Source organism: Schistocerca serialis, chromosome 8, assembly GCF_023864345.2.
Source record: "Schistocerca serialis cubense isolate TAMUIC-IGC-003099 chromosome 8, iqSchSeri2.2, whole genome shotgun sequence".
NCBI classification, from domain to species: Eukaryota; Metazoa; Arthropoda; class Insecta; order Orthoptera; family Acrididae; genus Schistocerca; species Schistocerca serialis.
This window is the reverse complement of record NC_064645.1, coordinates 306,713,536-306,735,346: the sequence shown is the minus strand read 5'-3', so window position 1 is coordinate 306,735,346 and position 21,811 is coordinate 306,713,536. Positions and strand designations below refer to the sequence as shown.

At 42.2% G+C, this 21,811-nt stretch overlaps 1 protein-coding gene across 1 annotated transcript in view; it reads right to left on the bottom strand.

The window, feature by feature from the left end:
- LOC126416571 (5'-AMP-activated protein kinase subunit beta-1) overlaps positions 1-21,811 on the bottom strand; it is a 64,053-nt gene that overhangs the window by 10,785 nt on the left and 31,457 nt on the right. The window contains exons 4-6 of the mRNA XM_050084319.1: positions 20,488-20,581; positions 7,343-7,460; positions 4,057-4,169 (exon numbers count right to left, since the gene is read on the bottom strand). Of these exons, the coding sequence (XP_049940276.1) occupies positions 4,057-4,169; positions 7,343-7,460; positions 20,488-20,581 (325 nt within the window). The remainder of the gene's footprint in view (positions 1-4,056; positions 4,170-7,342; positions 7,461-20,487; positions 20,582-21,811) is intronic.

Below are 21,811 nucleotides of genomic sequence, written 5' to 3'. Positions count from 1 at the left end.
TCATGTACAAACTCACGAAAGAGCCGTGAGCCCCCGGGTGGATTTTGGCATTGAACAATGTGGCATCTCACAAATCGACTGCTTTGCTCTAGTGGCATCTGGATGTAGCCTTCATTTTCCTCTTTCTCCTTACTCCTCATCCCCACTCACCACTGCACTTGACACAGTAGGCAGGAGCACAGCTGGTGCAATTGCGCTTGATGGGGCGTTATTTGGTCATGCCTAGTATATATGATAGAATTTCATTGCACCAAATATTGTTCAGATGAAACCCCAAAGGGCATTACACCCCTTTGCAATGTTTGGACACTAATGACCACCAGGCAGTAAAGTTAGGGGACTGTCATATAGCACGTGTTACCTGTGGCCCAAAAGAAGTCACTAACCCACTGACAGCAAAAAGGGAGTGTGTGCGCTTCTCTGGGTTGAAAAAAGTTGAGGAAATGGTTGTGACTTTTGCATAATTGATCATCATATCAATGGAATGTAGTAGGCATTCATGTCTTCTTTTGTGCCTCAGTATAAGACAGATGGTCAATAAAAGTACCATCCTGTATTTTATTTTCTTTCTTGAAGCCCAAGCGAAGCAGTGAATATGGAGGATGGTGTTCAACGCAACTAATGCAAAAAGAATGGTTGTCACAAGGGCTACATTTGTGGATTGTTTGTCTGCAGTTGCCTTGTTGTGGTCTGCCATACAAAGGGATGATATATGATCAAAGGGTAAACATTGGAAGCACTTCATGGGTACTGAGAAGTAAGGTTTCACATCACACCTGTACACCATGACTACATTTTGCTGGGAGGACATTCCCTTCAAAGGCTACGATAATGGTGCCTGTATCTGTTCAGTTATCCTTGGGACATTCCTCAACACGTCAGACAAAATTTACAGTAGCAGTTCAAGCTTGGCCCATAGCTCCTCAACTGTTTTGCATGTAGGGTCAGTGGAAGATGAGTCCTTGGACTATATCTGAACTCCTGTGTGGGCAATGGCCATGGTATGCCACCCAAATATTCATAGGCTTGAAGTGCTGCAGATTGTACAGCAGAGGAGGCTTTAATCAATAGCAATCCATTGTATATTTTTCCTAAAGACTCAACTTCTCTAAATTTGTCTTCAATATGTTCCATAAAAAATAACAGCTTTGTCGCATTAAAAGTGTCCCAATCAGTTTAGTACATACCAAAAATCGCTTAAAATGTTTCATTCCCAGATGTCTAGCTTGTCCCTCTTCCATGGTGCAGTCAGGGCAGGGAAAGCAGTACAGTTATAAGTGGCCACATTAAGATGTCTGGACTCCTTAGCACGCATGGGGAGTTAGCAGCTCTGGCATCATCAGTGCGACCCCTGTGTTGTCAGTGGACTCAACCGAATGGGTGCTTTACAGCCCCACCACATCAGATTGGCTACTTCATTGGCTTTGAAGCGCATATAAGGGTCTACTCAGGTATGGTGCACTTAACACCGCGTGCATTAGGCACTATTTAACATGATCTTTCCCAATTACCCCCCCACTACACAAAAAATTTGGAAAATGAAGGAGACTAAAAATGACTTCAGCCGAAAGGTGATATAAAGTACTTGAATATTCCTCAGAAAGGAAAGCAAAACACAGAGAATAGCCAGGTCATTGTCAAAGGGTGCCACATTTAGAAACAGAGTATGAGAAGGAAGGATAGCCAGAAATGTGAAATCGCAACACAATAAATGAACAGCATGATGCCAAGTGTTCCGGCATAACAACAAGTGCCGGCACGATGATGAAGAACAGAGGAGCAGAGAGGGGCTGAGAGAGAACATCAGCCAATAGTACGCTGACTAGGATGACCCCAAGACAGGAGTGGCATCTACACAAAGAGAATGTAAGCGTGGTGCCACCCAGCCGCTGCCAGACTGCACAACAAGCCATCATACAAACTACAGCAGTGACTTATGAACTGAATTGTTTTGCTTGCACTGAAATAGTATATACCAAAGGACATTGATTATTCGAATGTTGCTATTTGCTTGCGACACCTTTGTGAATACACAAAAGTTAAGTATTGTCAATTTAACTTACTGTAATAAATTCGATTAATATTATTTGCTTGAACTGTTTAGCAACCCCAGAAAACAGCTTCCTAGGCACCCTAATTTAGACGAGGGGTCAGGATACTACACCAAGTCCTTGTCAAGAAATTCACAGTGTCTTCTATTCTAACAAAGAGCAGGGGCTAGAGAGCTTGTGTTTTTGGCAGACTGAAGACTACAGTGAGACAGCAAAGTAGGTAAGCACATATAAAAAGGGCTTTTTGTTATATGTCCTTTCAGCTGCTAATTTTGGCTGCTGCCTACTGGGTTTACGAATCATATTAAATATGCAAAAGTACTGCTTTGTCAGGTCAATGCTGATGGAAAATTTGTGATAGGCTAACTACCACAGCAAAATGGTCAAGCCATAACCTGTGTGGCAGGGTACTGATGATCGGTAAATTAGCCATGGCAGTAGGGCCACAAGAATCCAGTGGAATTACGTTACAAGGGTTATGGACAAAAATGAGAAAACCACCACTAAAAATAAGGATTCTTTGCAAGCATTATAACGGATGAGTCTCTGAAAGTATTTAATAATATGAAAACTGAAGAATAAAACTACTACAGATAGAAACCAAAGAAAAATTTGGAATAGGAATTAAAGTTCAGGGAGAAGAAATAAAAACTATGAGGTATGCCAAGGACTTAATTCTACCAGTAACAGCAAAGGACTTGAAACAGCAGTTGAATGGAATGGACACTGTCTCGAGAGGAAGATATAAGATGAACATCAACAAAAGGAAAAAAAGGATAATGGAATGTACTCACATTAAATCACGTGATGATGAGGAAATTAGATTTGGAAATGAGGCATTTAAAGTAGTAAATGAGTTTTGCTATTTGGGTAGATGATGGCCAATGTAGAGAGGATGTTATATGTAGACTGGCAATGGGGCAAGAAAATCATTTCTGAAGAAGAGAAATTTGTTAACATCGAATGTAGAGTTAAGTGTCAGGAAGTCTTTTCTGAAGGTGTTCATCTGAAGTGCAGCCTCGTATGAAAGAGAAACATGGATGATAAGCAGTTTTGACATGAAGAGAATAGAAGCCTTTGAAATATGGTGCTACAGAAGAAAGTTGAAGATTAGATGGTTAGATCAAATAACTAATGAGGAGATACTGAATAGAAGCAGGTAGAAAAGAAGTTCGTGGCACAACCTGACTAGAAGAAGAGTACAGTTGATAAGATACATATTGAGACATTGAGGATCACCAATTTAGTACTGGAGGGAAGTATAAGGGATAAAAATTGTAGAGATGCATAAGTAAGCAGAGTCAAATGAATGTAAGATGCAGTAGTCATTTGCAGATGATGAGGCTTGCACAGTATGGAGTAGCAGGGAGAATAGTACCAAAAGACTACAGCTACAACAACAAAAACGACACCAGAAATTATCATGTCACTCAATGACTCAAAACTGTGTGTAGGCACTAGCATTTCCTTTTCATCATGAGTGCTGATCAACAACATCAACGTTGCTTATTTAACACTCAAGACATTGCCTTGACATTAACTAGAAAATTTTATACTCTACATCCCATGAAAGTTTTAATCATTGTATTGGTACATACAGTAACACTACCTTACAAGCTCAAAATATAAACTTGTATAAAAGGAAAAACTGTTAAAAATCATGAAGCATTTTGATTTTCTTCCTTCTCATAACAGATGGTTTCCTCTCAGGACTGGATTTTAGTGACATGAACACCACCCCAAACTTCTCCAATCAACTCCTCTATCTCTATTGCTCCAAAAGTAGGAGTGTTGTGTTCTTCTGTAGATTTTTCTATCAGCAGTGCTGGGAGTAGTATTGCAGTTCAGTAAGTACTGGTCAATATATCTGCCTTTTTGTGAAAACGTAAAATTTCTTGTACCATTGTTGCGTAATCAGAATACGACATGGATTGCCTGTAAAATACAGTAAAAGTCTTGCTAACATAAAATCTATCTGACAATAGTCAAAACTAGACTGACTTACCGAGAGTGGTGTGTCCTTATTCAGTATCACCTGAAGCAAGTGTGGAGGCAATATTGGTGGCCCTGATACTTTTTCCCATGGCTTGTTGGCTGGAATTTCCTGTGAGTACTCACCTAGTGCAAAAAATAAAAAAGGGGATGAAAGAAAAAAAATAACTTTAGCCCAAGAAGATGAGGCAATCTGTGGATATTAAATAGCTGTAATACTTACAAAATAATCATCTACCACTACCAGAAAGAAGAAACCGATAACCCTCCCCCCTCCCCCCCCCCCCCCCCCCCCCCCCCCACACACACACACACACACACACACACACACACACTGTTGATTCATTCATTCAAATTCATTTGCTCATTCATTGTGTTCTGTATGTCCCACGAGACTCTTCAGAAATGGATTGAGTCAAGATACAAATTAACATGACACAAGCACATAACATAAACTTTGTTTGTATTCTGTATTAACAATAAAATAACACTACTCTGCTTCATTTTTATGCCAGCAAAATTAATCAAGTTATTCAGAACGAAAGCTGCCACTTTGCAAAAAAAAAAAACTGCTGCTTCTTCAGTTATACTAAACAGATGATTATTTCCTATTGGCAGCTTTATGTTTACTGAAGTAGATTGCTATTTTTCAAGGAAAACAGCTATTTTACTGAATAATGCTTAAAGTACATAACTAATTCTCATGATGCTTTACAATGAACATCGTTACTTTCCATGTAGCAAATAGAACTTTTCAATTCTTCAGTCCAGATATTCATATAATTTACACATTGATTGGCTCATGAGGTATGTTTTGAACTTTCATCTCAAGTGATTTGGAATTCACAATTTCTTGTTTTATTTCAGATGGTAGCTTGTTGAGTAATTTTGTGCCAGAGGATGTAACTCCACTCTGAACCCTAAGACAAGGAGGCAGAGACTACATGAAAATTAGTTTCATGTCTTATTATGACTACGAACATCACATTTCAGTGGAAATGGACTTTTCTTGTCAGTGGAAAAAACCATTAAGGAGTAAATACACAGGAAAATTAGTGTCACAATACCAAGATCACTTCCTTCCTCTCTCTCTCTCTCTCTCTCTCTCTCTCTCTGTCTGTCTGTCTGTCTGTCTGTGTGTGTGTGTGGTGTGTGTGTGTGTGTGTGTGTGTGTGTGTGTGTGTGTGGGCGCGCGCGCGCTGAATACATAAATTAAACAATGGAAAATCCAGGATGAAATGTAATGTAACAATACCAGAGAAGGAAAGTTGCTACTCACCATATAGCGAAGATGCTAAGTCGCGATAGGCACAACAAAAAGATCCACACAATTAAAGCTTTCGTCCATTTAGACCTTTGTCAGCAGTACAAACACACACACACACACACACACACACACACACGTAAATGCAACTTACACACACATCTGCAGTCTCAGAAACCACACTACGAACAGCAGCACCAGTGCACGATGGGAGTGGCGACTGGGTGGGGGTAAGGAGGAGGCTGTGGCGGGGAGAGGGAGGGATAGTATGGTGGGAGTGGCGGACAGTGAAGTGTTGCGGTTTAGACGGAGGGCAGGAGAGAAGTTGCGGAGGGGGGAGGGGGTAAGTAGCGGAAGGGAGAGAAATAAAAAGAAATTAAAAGACTGGGTGTAGAGGTGAAATGACAGCTGTGTAGTGCTGGAATGGCAACAGGGAGGAGGCTGGATGAGTGAGGACAGTGACTAACGAAGGTTGAGGCCAGTAGGGTTACGGAAACGTAGGATATATTGCAGGGAAAGTTCCCACCTGCGCAATTCAGAAAAGCTGGTGTTGGTGTGAAGGATCCATATGGCACAGGCTGCGAAGCAGTCATTGAGATGAGGGATATCATGTTTGGCAGCGTGTTCAGCAACAGAGTGGTCCACTTGTTTTTTGGCCACAGTTTGTCGCTGGCCTAATTATCAGTGTTTGTGATAAAACTGTACTGCAAATAAAAATGTACTATACATAGGACGCAGCATCTATAGATGTAAAGTGCTATCTTCACAAAAACACTGTAATCAAATGTTAAGCTCTTAATAGCAGATAAACAGCAGCTACATAATAAAACTGAGGTGGGGGAGGGGGGAAACCATTTTTAAAGTAAAAGCTTTCTTACTAATTTACTCAATTAAATGTAGGTGCCATAAGCATGAGTAGCATTAAAGGATATAGTTATAATTTACAGTGAACCCAGTACACAGATAAAGTTTCCATGATGTCTTTGTCTCATGTTAAAGTATATCTTGGCACATTCCACATCCCTGAAGGTTCTTGTTCTTGATGAGATCTATGGAATTCATGAATGAATAAATGAATGAATGAATGAATGAAAGTGGACTAAGTCTCCATAAACGGAACATTACGAGGAACACTAAGAGAGAGTTTTCATCCTTTAACCAAGCAACACTTCAGAAATAAAGAATATTATGATGTAAGGGCAAAATAAATCAAACTGAATGCGTGCAGAATGAATCCAAGATCAGAAACAGATTTCAATTATTTTTTTTAATTGTGTTGTTTGATTATAGTAAATGTAAAATTGTGTTGTTTGATTATAGTAAATGTACGCAATTTGTGTTTAAAGGCTGTTAAGAAAATGTAATTTGCTTTTTGTAGGCTATTAAGAAAATGTATGTCACTGTTTATACGCTGTTAAGATAATGGAGTTTGCAGTAAAAGTTTCCAATTAGGTAATAAAAAAATAAATGAACTGCTCTGTCATATAATGCCATGCAACAACTGATGATATTTCAATATCGATACATCCTTGTTCCTTTCCAGTTGTGTCCTAAACGAAGTCATTGACATCTCACCAAATGAGAATTTGGTCAATAAAAAGAATGACATTTAACCAACTTTTGTGCAGAACCCGCTTCTAAGATTGCAGACATATAAAGACCCAGGCTGAAAAATCACTTCACAAGTGATGAGCACATGTATGTTTCACTACTGATTAAATCCCAGTGGCAGCCCATTCTCTTCACTGCAGCCACCACCAGCTGCTACTACCATTCTTTGTATAATCAAAATGACTCTCCAGTTAACAATCTCTCTCTCTCTCTCTCTCTCTCTCTCTCTCTCCCCTCCTCTCTCTCTCTCTCTCTCTCTCTCTCTCTCTCTCTCTCTCTCTCTCTCAACACATTAACATCTCTCTAAAATTTTGATACATATATTCACCTCCCCTTTAGGAATACAATCTAATGCTTCCTCTGGCATAATATTTACCCATTATATATAATAATTTTACTAATTTTTCTTATACAATAGACTTACTTTGTTGATGGTGACCAACACTTTCACTGTCCATTGCCAAAGCTTGAAAGACTTCAAAATCTGATTTCTTGACAGTCACCAAATTGTTCTTGGATCCCATAGTGTTATCTATAATACGCTGCAATGAAAGAATTGAGAAATGTTATAAAGCATCATGGTAACAAAACTTACGTTAACAAAAGACTGCACAATTATTACCCAAGTTATAGCCACAATATTTCATTTGGCATGGTGAAACAGACAAAATATAATTTGAATGTGGCACCTGCAAAACATTGTGGATGATGGAAGTGAGTGAAGTCTCTCGGGCATGCAGCCGGATGTACTGGTTACTGCAGAACAAATTTTCAAGTGTACCATGGCATCATCAAGTTACTTCTGCCGATAGACGTCTAAAGTTGGAGGAGCCAGAACTAATACACCTCAAAGCCATGTTTCAAAGAAATTGTATCAGAAAATGTTGAACATTGCCTAGAGACAAAGCATAACATGAGGTATGAAGACCTAAAAATTTTAAAAAAATACATCCCTCTTTTAGGGCTGTGTATGAAAGGAGGCCACCAAAATCCAGCTACAGAAGTAGCTAATCAAGAGGTACAACGGATTTTAAGTTAACCAAGTGTGGAACCCAGCACTGAACCTGCTCCAAATGCAGCAGATGCGGAACTCTAGGCAAAATAAAAGCAGGGCACAGAAGAGAACAGGATGAACCCCTCCATTCCAATCAGCATGTCTTCCAAAAACAATGTTTGCGTGAAAACCAACTCACATTTTTCTTACTCGACAACCTGAAAGCAGTGAATCAAGGCAGTCAAGCAGATGCTGCATTTCTTGACCTCCGAAGCACTTGCCTCAGTACCACACTCTGGCTTATTATTGAAAGTACGAGGGTCACTTCAAAAGAAATGCACACTATTTTTTTTAAATCCATCTTTTATTCTACATGTTCGAAAGTTTACAGTGTGTAGATAAATCCTTTAGGAACAATAATTTCATTTCTCCACATAATTTCCATCCCTCTCAACTGCCTTACGCCATCTTGGAACCAGCGCCTGTGTACTCACACGGTAAAATTCTGGATCAACCTGTTGGAGCCACTGTTTGGCAGTGTGCACAAGGGAGTCATCATCTTCAAACTCTGTACCACAAAGAGAGTCTTTCAGTTTCCCAAAGAGATGATAGTCTCAAGGAGCCAGGTCAGGACTGTAAGGCGGTTGTTTCAGTGTCGTCCATCCGAGTTTTGTGATTGCTTGCATGGTTTTTTGACTGACATATGGTTGTGCATTGTCGTGCAACAGCAAAACATCCTGCTTTTGCCGATGTGGTCGAACACGACTCAGTCGAGCTTGAAGTTTCTTCAGTGTCGTCACATATGCATCAGAATTTATGGTGGTTCCACTTGGCATGATGTAGACAAGCAAGAGTCCTTCGGAATTGAAAACCACCGTATCTATAACTTTTCCAGCAGAAGGTGTGGTTTTGAATTTTTTTTTTCTTGGGTGAATTTGCATAATGCCACTCCACTGATTGCCTCTTTGTCTCTGGTGAAAAATGGAGCCATGTTTCATCACTTGTGACAATTCTCCCAAGAAATTCATCTCCTCATTCTCGTACTGTTCCAAAAGTTCGCTGCATGCCGTTTTTCTTGTTTGTGAGCCACTGTCAACATTCTGGGAACCCACCTGGCACAAACCTTTTTTAACGCCAACACTTTCAGTATTCTGAAAACACTTCCTCCCCCTATCCTAATGTAGCGTGACAATTCGTTCACTGTGATGTGTCTGTAAACAGTCACCAATTCGTTAACTCTCTGCACAATGTCTGGAGTGTGTGCAGTACGAGGCCTGCCGCTGTGAGGACAATCCCCAATATTGCCGTGCCCACTTTCATCATGTAACCTGCTTGCCCACCAACTAACTGTACTGCAATCGACAGCAGCATCTCCACACACCTTTTTCAATCTCTTTTTCCCACTGTCTCGTTTTCACAGTACAGGAATTCTATGACAGCACACTGCTTCTGATGAACGTCAAGTGTAGCAGCCATCTTGAAGACATGCTGTGACAGCGCCACTCACAGGAACATGTTGAACTTAGTTTGAAAACAACCAGGCAGGATGTATCTACACACTGTAAAACTTTCACACATGCAGAATGAAAACTGTATTTTTAGAAAAACAGTGTGCATTTCTTTTGGAGTGACCCTCGTGTGATCATAAGTAGTATACAGATAAATTCGTTACTCTAGTGAGGATTTCTTGGTAGGGAGGATGCTGTGTGTTATCTTGGATGGAGAGTCACTGATAGATGAAGTAACCTCAGGTGTACCCCTGGAAATGTGTTGGGATCCTTGCTGTTCATACTGTATATTAATGGTGTTGTAGATAATGTTAATAGTAACCTCAAACTTCTTGCAGATGACGCACTTACCAATAATGAGGTACTGCTTGAAAAAAAGCACCGTAAACTTGATCACATTTCAAAGTGGTATAAAGATTGGTAACTTACTTTAAAAGTTCAAAATTTCATAACTGTGCGGTTCACAAAATGAAAACAACCCTTTGAAACACTCATGTGTCCCACCCTAGAATTTTTCTGTAACGTACGTACGCGTGTGTGTGTGTGGGGGGGGGGGGGGGGCACCCCATACCAAATAGGACTAATGGGGGATAGTGAACAGATACAAGGAAGTGCAGCAAGAATGGTTACAGGATTGTTCAACACATGGGAGAGTGTCATGAAGATGCAGAAAGAATTTAACTGACAGACACTTTGAGATAGACACTAACTATCCCATGAAAACCTACTTACAAAGTTTCTATGACTAGCTTTAAGTGATTAATCTGGGAACATATTACAACCTCCTACATAGTGATCACAAAGACAAGATAATACTAACCACAGAATGCATGGAGGCATTCAAGCAATCATCCTTCCCAGGATCCATTGTAAATGGAACAGGAGAAAGCCTTATAATTGGTACAATTGGATGTACCTTCTGCCATGCACTTCACAGTGGTTTGCAGTATGTTCATGTAGACCACCAGAAGTGTTCTATGACCACCACTGTGACTGGCTCATCGTGAGGTTAATGCACAATCTGGGAATGTGGGGGGAAAGATGGTAGGTACATACAGGTTGTTAAAAAAATGTTCCATATTTTGACAGGTGGTAGTATGGACAAGAGAAAGACAAAAACATTCAGTAAACATGGGCTTTAAAAGTCATGCCTTAAGAGCTATTAGCACTTGTTTATCGCCCCTACTGTGTGTCGTGACTCGCCGACCTTTCGCAGTTACGCGTGCCCTCTACATGCGGCGCTGTCTGCCAGCTATGCAGCAGCAGCAGCGCCACCTAAGCGGCCAGCCAGCCAGTGGCTGCTACACTTGGACTCAGTTATGATTTGACTGTTAAAGTGTACTCATGTCTTACTCTGTTTACTTGATCTGTGACTTTCATGTATTGCGTCTTCCTTGAAATATATTTTTTCAACTTGAAGTTATTACAATTGGCGATAAGGTAGTGATTTTTCTTTTCCATCATTGACCAACTTGTTTCCATGGCTACTTTAGAGCAACTATTGCAAGGTCTCATAGAACAGCAAACGCGGCTCTCAAATGCGATTCATGATTTCGTCGTGGCATCAAATGCGGGGCGTCTCCGTCGTCGTCGTCTCTACCTACTTTTCCTCCTTACAACGAGACGGCGGAAGACTGGTCTGATTATGAAGAACATCTTCGAAAGCACTTCTTGGCATTTCATGTCGCGGACGAACAAACATGAAAGTCTCTGTTCCTTTCACGGATTTCACCTCAAATGTATCGGTTGTTGTTGCAATTGACTCCTTTGAAAGATCCTGCGTCTTTGTCCTTTGCTGAAATGTGCTCACTTCTGTCCATCTATTTTCAAAAGCAAACGCATGTGGTAGCCTCTCGTGTTGCCTTTTATCGTTGTCAAAAACAACCGAATCAATCCTACTGCGCTTGGGCTGCTGAACTTCACGGCCTCAGTAGAAAGTGTCAATTTGTTACTGAAATTCACAAAGAATCCTACGTCAATTCCATGGTACGGGATGCTATTATCCGATCGGCGCCCAACAAAGAAGTTAAGCAACGTGCCCTTCAGTTGGCAAATCCGACTCTAGATGAAGTCCTATCCATCGTTCAGTCTTTTGAAATTTCTCGCACCGCTGGAGCGCAAATAGAGGCTTGGGGCGATGTCGGGGAAATACAATCTCTGTGCGATGTTGACGAAGCGTGTGGCATGTCCCCGTTGGCCGATGTGGCTGAAGTACGCTCCCAAGCGCACCCTCGGCCTAACCGTAAACAAACCTCTAAGAAACTGCAGCAAAACCCACGGCAACTTCCTTCATGTCTGCGGTGTTTTACGAAACATTCACGAAAAGACTGTCCACAATGTTGGGCAGTGTGTCACAAATGCAAAAAAGGGGTCATATGTCATCTGTTTGCAAATCCGACCACATAAATGATGTTCATGAACATGACACTGATTCTGATCCTGTGTTGTCTGTCAATTGTACTTCTTCCCTTTCAGGAAAGTTATTCCTCACTGTCCAAATACTTGGTCGAGATGTCCGCATGCAGGTGGATACTGGTTCTGCTGCCACTATCATCAATTCTCAGACATATCTTCAGTTGGGTTCTCCAATCCTGTCACCTGTCACTAGGCAATTACGTACTTACAATAAACAGAAGATTTCTCTCTTGAGACAATTTGATGCTGAGGTATCTTACAAATCTGACGTTCGCACTGACCCCATATTTATGGTCGACCATAGTAACGCAGAGAATCTTTTTGGTTTCGATGCCTTTCATGTTTTTGGGTTCTCCATAGATGACTCTGTCAATATTGTCTCTGATGCTATTCCTTATGCTCAATTGGATTCCTTGTCGACGACATTTTTGTCCCTTTTTTCTCCTGGGTTAGGCCGTGCAAATGACTTTGAAGCTCATATCACGCTCAAACCCACTGCTCGGCCTAAGTTTTTTCAGGCTCTGCCCATTCCTGTGGCCCTTCGTGATCAGGTCAAACGGGAGCTGGATCGTCTCACTGCTTCAGGGGTCTTGCTTCCTGTCACTTCCAGTGAGTGGTCCTCTCCTGTTGTTGTTGCTAAGCCAAATGGTGATATTCGTCTCTGTGGCGATTTCAAATCCACTGTAAATGCTCAATGCCTTATCGACACTTACCCTATGCCTCGACCTGAAGAATTGTTCACTAAACTTGCTGGAGGTCAGTATTTTTCTAAACTTGACCTGTCAGAAGCTTATCATCAACTTCCTCTTGACACTGCTTCCCGGCAGTTTTTGGTCCTTAACACGCCTTTCAGCCTCTATCAATACCAACGATTGCCATTTGGGGTTGCCAGCGCCCCTGCTCTCTTTCAGCGATTCTTGGAACAATTATTGCTAACTGTCCCTGGGTGTATAAATTACCAGGACGACATTGTTGTCACTGGCTCCACCACTGACGAACATCTTCAAAATCTCCGCACACTTTTTCATGTCTTACGATGGTATTCGTCCGCTTCAGCACACTGTCGCTGCGATCGATGCCCTTCCTCGCCCTACATCTGTTAAGGAACTACAGGCCTCTTGGGGAAAATAGCATACTATCACAAGTTTTTACCGTCTGCTGCTTCGGTGGCTCAGCCGTTGCATCGCCTGTTGCATAAAAACGTGCCTATTCACTGGTTCGCGTCATGCGATGCGGCTTTCCAGAAATTGAAGACTATGCTGAAACAGGCCCCGTGCCTGGCTACTTATTGACCAAGGCAACATCTTGTTCTTGCCACTGACGCCTCTCAATATGGGGTCAGTGCAGTCCTTGCACACCGTTTTTCTGACGGTTCTGAACAACCCATTGCTTATGCCTCCAAAACGCTCACGGATGCCCAACAAAAGTATTCTCAAAATGAGAAAGAAGCTTTGGCCATTATTTATGTTCTTCATAAGTTTCGAGTTTTTCTCTAGGGATCCAAATTTCATCTTGTTACGGATCACAAACCACTTGTTTCCTTGTTTCATCCATCAACGTCACTTCCCGATAAGGTTGCACACCGCCTCCTGCGTTGGGCTCTTTACTTGTCTCGTTTGAATTATGAGATTCATTTCCGGCTGACGGCTAAACATGCAAATGCTGATGCACTGTCTCTCCTTCCCATGGGTCCTGATCTGGCATTCGATAGGGACGAATTTTTGTGCTTCCACCTGGATGTTGCCGAGCAGTGGGTTGTGGATGGGTTCCCCATCAACGGGGAAAGGCTGGCAGCTGCTACAGGTTCTGACCCTACCCTCTCACGGGTTTTATGCTGTATTCAGAAGGTTTGGCCACATCGTCCGTCCGCTAAGACTTCTCATCCGTTGCGGAACTACTACGCTTTGCGTTACCGCCTCACAGCTAGGGATGGTGTTATCCTCCTTTCCACCGAAAATGCTTTGCCGCGTGTTGTGGTACCTGCGTCTTTGCGTGCTTCGGTCTTGTGCCTCCTTCACCAAGGGCACTGGGATGTCTCTCGCACAAAATCTCTGGGGCGCTATCATGTGTACTGGCCCAGCATCGACTCTGAAATCGCCCACATGGTCGCTGCCTGCGGCCCTCGTGAGTCACAGGCCTCCGCCCCGAAGTCATCTTTATCAGCATGGCCTTCGCTTGAGAAGCCCTGGGAGCGTATTCATGCTGACTTCGCAGGACCTTTTTTAGGTACTTATTGGCTTCTCGTTATTGATGCCTACCCTAACTTGCGTTTCATTGTCTGTTGCACGTCGCCTACCACTGCGGCAACTACCAATGCTCTAGCTCGCATTTTCTCTTTGGAAGGCCTTCCCTCTACTCTTGTTACTGATAATGGTCCGCAATTAGCCTCTACCAATTTTGCGGATTTTTGTGCCCATCACAGCGTCATGCATGTCACGGCCCCTCCGTTCCATCCACAGTCAAACGGTGAGGCTGAACGACTGGTTCGCACATTTAAGACTCAGATGAGGAAACTCTTGACTTCTTCTGCTGATGATGTGCTTCTCCAATTTCTGGCTTCTTACCATTTCACCCCCATGGGTGACCACAGCCCGGCTGAGCTCTTATATGGCCGACAGCCTCGCACGCTACTTCTTCTTCTGCGGCCTTCCACCTCACAGCCGCGGGTGCCTTCGCTTGGCCCTTGTATGGGTACGGGGATAGGGCAGGCGGCCAAAATGGAGTCCTGGCTGCATCTTACGACACCGTGGCCAACACCTGTATGAAATCCAGATGGGCATGGGTGTTGCAGTGAATCATTCGGACCAGCTTCGGCCTCGTGTGCCGGCAACGCCTGTTCCAGATGCCACTACACGACCTTCAGTTCTACCTGATGCTCGGGATACTGGAATCTCTCATTAATACAGTCCTCTCACCATCATATCGGTGGCAGCACAAGAACTAACGCCACCAGAAGATGTGCCCATGCAGGAACCAGATGACCATCATCTGTCGGAGCAACTCTACTCGCCTCCTTCTCCTACGGACGTGGACACATCGCCCATGTCTCCTGTTATAGCAACCGGACTTGTCGCAATGGGCAGATTGGTGCACGGGGCCCCAGCAGATCCGACCCCTAGGTCTCCTCTCATCTCGACCCGTTATCATCGGGGACACTTCCGTCCGTACGGGAAGCCTCCTCCTTGAGACTTTACAGCCAGTCAAACAACACCTATGGATGTTAGCAATCTACAGGTCTACAGGCTACCTCCATCAAGACCTGTGCAAAAAATTCAAAGAGGGGTAAAGTGTTGTGACTCGCTGATCTTTCAAAGTGTCGCCGCGCAGTTACGCACGTCCTCTACATGGTGCGCTGTCTGCCAGCCATGCAGCAGCAGCGCCACCTAAGCGGCCAGCGGCCGCTAGACCCGGACTCAGTTATGATTGGACTGTTAAAGTGTACACACGTCTTACTCTGTTTACTTGGTCTGCGACTTTCATGTATTGCTTCTTCCTTGAAATATATTTGTTCAACTTGAAGTTATTACACTGTGATAAACAAATCTATCTTCTACTGCAAGCCCTTTGCTATTATGAATGAATTACAGAATGCAGTAAACAAATGACAACACATTCCTCTGTTATTGTCCATTGATGCAGCAGCTTGCAGTACATACCTGTTAGTATTGTTATGGTAAACCTCATTCCCAGTTCTGGGTAAGTGGACTGCATACATTAGATCTAATGGAACAAGTTTGTGTATTAAGTTCCTGAAATGCTTTTACAATGAAATTTCTTCTTCGTACATACCAGCATAATGGATACCTATCATTCCACATATAAAATGGAAGACATGATCCTCTATTATGGTCTGGCAAATGGAAGCAACAGCTGTCATTTCCCATGTAGAATAATATGTTTCCATTATGCTAGTAGAGGGAGACCAAGAGATGAATACACTAAACAGATTCAGAAGGATGTAGGTTGCAGTAGGTACTGGGAGATGAAGAACCTTGCACATGATAGAGTAGCATGGAGAGCTGCATCAAACCAGTCTCTGGACTGAAGACCACAACAACAATATGCTAATATAGACTCCCACTTATATTAATGTTTCCCGTCCCTCAACTGTGATGTCATTTCCGTGTCAATGAACGCCAGTGCTCCAGTTATCCAAGTAGAAAGGTTATGTTTGACAAATGATAAAAAGCATTTAATATATGTACAGATATTTGTGGGAATCTCACCATAAATAATGCAAATGTGAGGAAAGAAGACACTTTGACAGTGAGAAAATCTTTGACGATTTCAGTTTGCCTCAAACAACTGCCGAGTGTAGACGTGTATCTATGTATGTCCATGCTACCAATAAAGTGCATGTTAATAGCATTTATATGCTCTCTGCATTTACCTGCGTGCATTCCCACAGTGGTGACCCAACAATGAACAGTGTAGCTGCTTCAACATAATTAGTATAACATCATTGGCTTGTGTTCGCTTTGACAATGGAAACGTCCCACGATCACCACCTTTACAAACAACTTGGACAATACAGTGATGCCTGCAGTGATTTGCATAATTTTTCCACCACCCATACCAGTCTACATTATGTGTGAAAAATGAAAGTGACATTCTACCATGTTGGACAGTTGGCTACAACACTGCACATAGGTATAAACAATGTGTAATAACTCCTGAGCATCTCACTGATTTTGGTGATGAGTGCAATCTTTTCTCCCAACAACAAGACAATGTTCCAAAGATTACTTCAGGCCTACAAAGCAGCACATTGTTTGATTTTACTGGCCTGGCCGCATTGGACTCAACCCAGCTGAATCCATTTGCAACCTCATGTGGGGCATAGATGACAGGACCACGTGAGAAGATTCTCTGTTTGACATCCATGCTGTGCATGGTCCCAGAGATCTCATACACTGCTGCCCTCAGACCACACGACTCAGCATATCAACAACAAAAGGCATCTCTGTACTTCAATCACCTCATCTCATAACAGATACTACACTTTAGACGCTACAGCTCGTAAAACTGCTGCCACAGATACAGGTGGCAACATTCTCACATTAAAACAAAATGATGGAACACAAATTATTTCAGGCTGACAGACATTTTGCTATTCTACAGTACTGACAATACACAAACATACCAGGCAACAATGACGCTGTCTGCAGCCGTTATCAGCTGACATGATTCAACCAATTCCATGCGCTCATCAGATTGACATCATTAGCACTTGCCGGGAAGGTGCTGACCAACTGCGACAACCACACTCATGGCAAACAATAACATTCCTGACGAAGGTGCAGTGACATGATCTCGGCTATGTTGGTTTCTTGCTCGCTTCAGTAGTTGAGCAAGCAACTGCTCCACACACTGCCACCATTCAAATACTAGATGCAATCTCAGTCACAGTGCACAATAAAGATGCCAACAGATTGGAGATGTGGGCCTGACTAGTTTTGTACCATCTCTGACTGACAGCAGTAGACTGTGCATGTTAAAATACTCAATGAATCTATACCTCCTGATCAATATCAGCTCGGAAGTGAGCACCATTCCCAGAGAGAACCCATCAACGGAGCCTACAATGCTAGCTGCTCAACTACACACCACAAAATAATAGTCATATCAACCAATTCACAACTGCCACATACATCGTGCACCTCAGTCTACACGAGAAATTCCCATGGCAGTTTTTGGTTGCAGATGTTTGAGAACTAATCTTGGGCACGGATTTTTTCTGACACTTTCTTCTCTCCCCAGATCTGACAACCCTTAAGCAAACCAGTAGTTGAGAATCAGTACCCAGCAGTTTACCATTACATCGACAGGCAGTTCCAGAGGAGACTATTCTGGCAGCACACACCTTGCCGTTGGCAGATGACACAGATGTACAGTTGGGGAACACTACACTGCAAAACTCTCACAAGGTACTAGACACACATTGTGCATAAGATTCATACTAAGCCAAGTACACCGTTCCACCACAATGGACGTAGACTACAAGCAGCTAAACAACCAAAACGGCTGATATAGGCAATGTTCGGACGGACAACACCACTCAATGTCAGTCTGGAGTACGGAAGAGCATCAAACACTTCAAACATTGACACTATGTTCATGCGCAGCAATTCCAGCTCAATGACATAATTGTAGTTGAAGGACAGCATGAGGAATGGCAGGTTGAAAACTGTTTCATTTCCAGACAGTTCACTCAGCACTACAAACTTTCCAGCAACATCAAACTTACGGTGATCACATCTTGGTTATTGTACGAGGGTTTCATATGTCATGGTTCATAGGAAACAACACCTGCCTACAAGTTGTTGATACCACACCCACTATTCAATCACCCTTACAGCCCAGCAGCTCCCCCACTGTAACTTTATACTATCAACGCAGATCAGCACACTCACCACCACTGTCCCCAGCCAGCTTCACCCCCTGTTCCAGCACTTATCACATGTGTCAAGTCAGGCAAATATCACAATATTTTATTCCTTTTCTTCTTGTCTTGCCAAGAAATGGCCTAGTTGTGCCCTGTACAGCAGCTAGCCACAGCACAGATGGTCACTAAACTTTCAAAGAATTATAACAAGGAAAAATTACAGCATACAATTAAAAGCCTGAGAAATTCCTGATAGTTCATATGTAAGAGCCCACCACTGCTAGGACATAAATAGGCAGATAGCTGCCTGTGGCAAAACATATATTTTGTTGGCTTGTGTGCACAGTTTGGTTCATTATCTATTTTGGTACAGATTCCAGCGAGTACGTATTGTGAAATCCAATTTAATGTTTATCAACATGTTGCACAAATCAGCATTAACTTGACTTTCTTTCCTTTTATCTTCTTAACTTATCTTTAGTGTAATCCCATGTCTCCTCCCCTAAATCTTTGTATATCCCCTCCTTCCCAAGATATGTATATCTCCTGCGTCCCTTTCGCTCTGTACATCTTTCCTCTTATCCCTTACTTGGGTCATTAATTTTTTACTTGTATCTGCAACTTTCAAAATGACCTTAAGTTTTTCTTTCTGATCATGATATGCTGCAGCAGTCATATTCAGTTTATTTTAGCAACTATCCCAATAACCACACAGACAGTTGAATCTAAATGTCAATCATTGCTCCCCACTGTTATTTATGCTTTTACTTAGGGCGTTAAAAATGATCGGGACTAAATTTTTTGTGTTTACAAGAACCATTTACTTGATAAAGCAACACAGGTTATATTATAGGTATGCCATTGCGATTCTGCCATTGTTCTGGCAGCTTCCGTATTTACATAGCGAACCATTCTCTGGGTGTACCCTGGTGCTACTAGAGGACAACTGCATGAAGTTCATCATTGGTGGTGAACTACTTACCCTGCATAACCTCTTTCATTGTGTCAAATAAGGCACATAGGCTAGGAGCCAGATCCAGCAAATATGGAGGATGTGGGCATGCATTGTAATGTTGGAGAAGAATACCACAGTCCCATTTTCTGTAGCGGCATTGTTGAATGCGCCAGTGGAGTTGGTGCAGTGAACTGCAGTACTGCTCACTGTCATGAGTTATACTGGGAGGGAGCTAATCCACCAGCTGTGTCCCTTCCTCATGCCCGAACACAGTTGCCATTTGTTTCTGCATTAGTAGTCCCAGCCATGACTTCTTGGGACGAGGGCTCCCAGTATGCTTTCATTCCATAGACTGGCGTTTCTTTTCTAGAGTCTCGTGGAAGAACCACAACTCAGCAATGGTCACCACATGCTGGCTCTGCACTGTACTGTTGCACCAACTGTTGACACATCTGCACATGCTTCTGTTTCTGCACAATGGTGAGGGAATGAGGCACCCATTGTGCACTCACCTTCTTCTTCTTCTTCTTCTTCTTCTTCTTCTTCTTCAAATCCTTACGGATGAGAGTGTGGAGCCCCAAGATAGACCTGCTGCCTTCTCTAGTTCATCAAATGTGTTCACCTGTCATTGACAAGCTTGGCATTGTATGGTTTTGCGTGCAGTTGCTGGATACCAAGTGCTTTTGTATTTTTCAGCACAGTCCCTGCCATCTCTGAATTCTAATACCCAACAAAACACGAATCTGTTTTCCAAGATATGGTTACTAACCTCTTGTGGATGCCTGAAGCAGTCACTCTTTCCCTCCAAAGAAACCAGACTGTCAACTGTTGCCCACGCTTGTCTGCTTCCATGTTGTCTTATCGATGTCCATCAGCATACTCGCAAGCCAGAACAAAAGCTGCTGCAATGTGCCACATATGGGAAGCAGCAACACCATCTGGTGGTGGTAGACAGTACTACAGTCCATCTTCATGCATACATTGACACACACATTTCAAATTGCTACTTTGAAGGAGTTATACGGGGAGTGCCAATCAATACCGAATCATCTAAATGTAAATATTCTTCCCTCCTACTTTTTGGTTCCTTCTCAATATTTAAATCGTGAGTTTTATACTCTCACATTCATTAATTATAACCACTATATATTTTTCTCAACCTTACACTAGTTGTTTCAGTTCTGGTGATTGTCACACAGGTCATTTCTTCCTGTTCACATCATTTACTTCTAACTGTTGATTTTTAATGTCACTGCAGCTGCTGAAACAATATAATTTACAAAGAAACTGCAGAAATGAATTTACTTCTTACCACTCCAGGATCATGTTTCCATTCACCATCCACGAGGAACTTGTACTGATGTTCTCCTTCAGGGAGATCAATTATTGTAACAAAATCACCATGGCTGTAAAGCACCAAAGGCAAAAGTTAATTCAAAGAGAAAGTAACACGAACCATGATGCTTAAAGCATTTAACAGTAAATTATGTACAAGAGAAAACTATAAAATTATAAGTACACATAATGGCTGATCAGTACACAACCCTCATGAAACTGAGTGCAGATACACAGGAAAGCCATCTACAATGGGGATATACAGTACGCAGTGCTGAACATATTCCTCAACATGACAAAAGACATCTACTATACCACACACTTCATCTTATCCTCCCACCCAGTACTTGCCTCTCTAAACTGCAAAGATGGGAACTTGCTCTTCAACATATCCTTTGATGCCACTACCAAACTAGGCTTAATTCTCATTTTTTCCTTTTTTATTAGTAGCAATTAATCAATTATTTAATCTATTTCTTTTTTTTTACTTTTTTATCTTTATCTCTTCCTCTCCATTTTTTGGTCTCCCCATCTTCTTTTCCACTTTCTTCTTAGTTCTTAATTGCAATATCCATTCCACTTCTGTTTCCTCTTCCATGTAACTCATTTTTACTTCTCACTCACTCAGTACTTCTACCCTCTCTGGAACACGGGTGGTACAGTGCTTCCTAATGTGCCATCTTCATTATCCTAATCTCTCTGACTCCCCCCCCCCCCTCCCAATTTCACCTCTGTCTCCCCTAATTGTCACAACAGGTGGGTCACTCCCAACCACAAGACTGAGTGACCTGGTCTTCCTTTCCTGTCTTGACTAACCTATCCCACTTTCCTCCCTGAGAAAGTAACCAGTAACTCCAAAACCTAGGTATTGTTTTACTTCTAACTTTAAATGAGTCATAGGCAATATTTGGAATTTTGGCCCCCTGGAAGAAAGTGCTGGCTATCCATAACGCCTCCATGTTAAATTTTTTCAAGTGGATTTTCCTTTCGATACAATGATACACTATCTACTACATCCAGGCAAACTTCAAAACCAAGATTTTCTTAACATCTTTCTAGTAAAGCAAAATGCACAACCTTGTTAAAATAAAATTTAGCAAGAACAGCAACTTCATTTGTTACTTTAACAACTTTATTCACTTTGCATGTATCTTCACTGCTTTCTAGGATGGCTCTCATACAACCTTCTTAAAATCTTTCGTATCTCACTTGCGCTGCTCGAGTTTGGTGCCTGTCCATGTGAAAAGAGCTATATGAAATTCTGGCTCATTAGCATAAGGAGAAGACTTGCCCCTGGATCC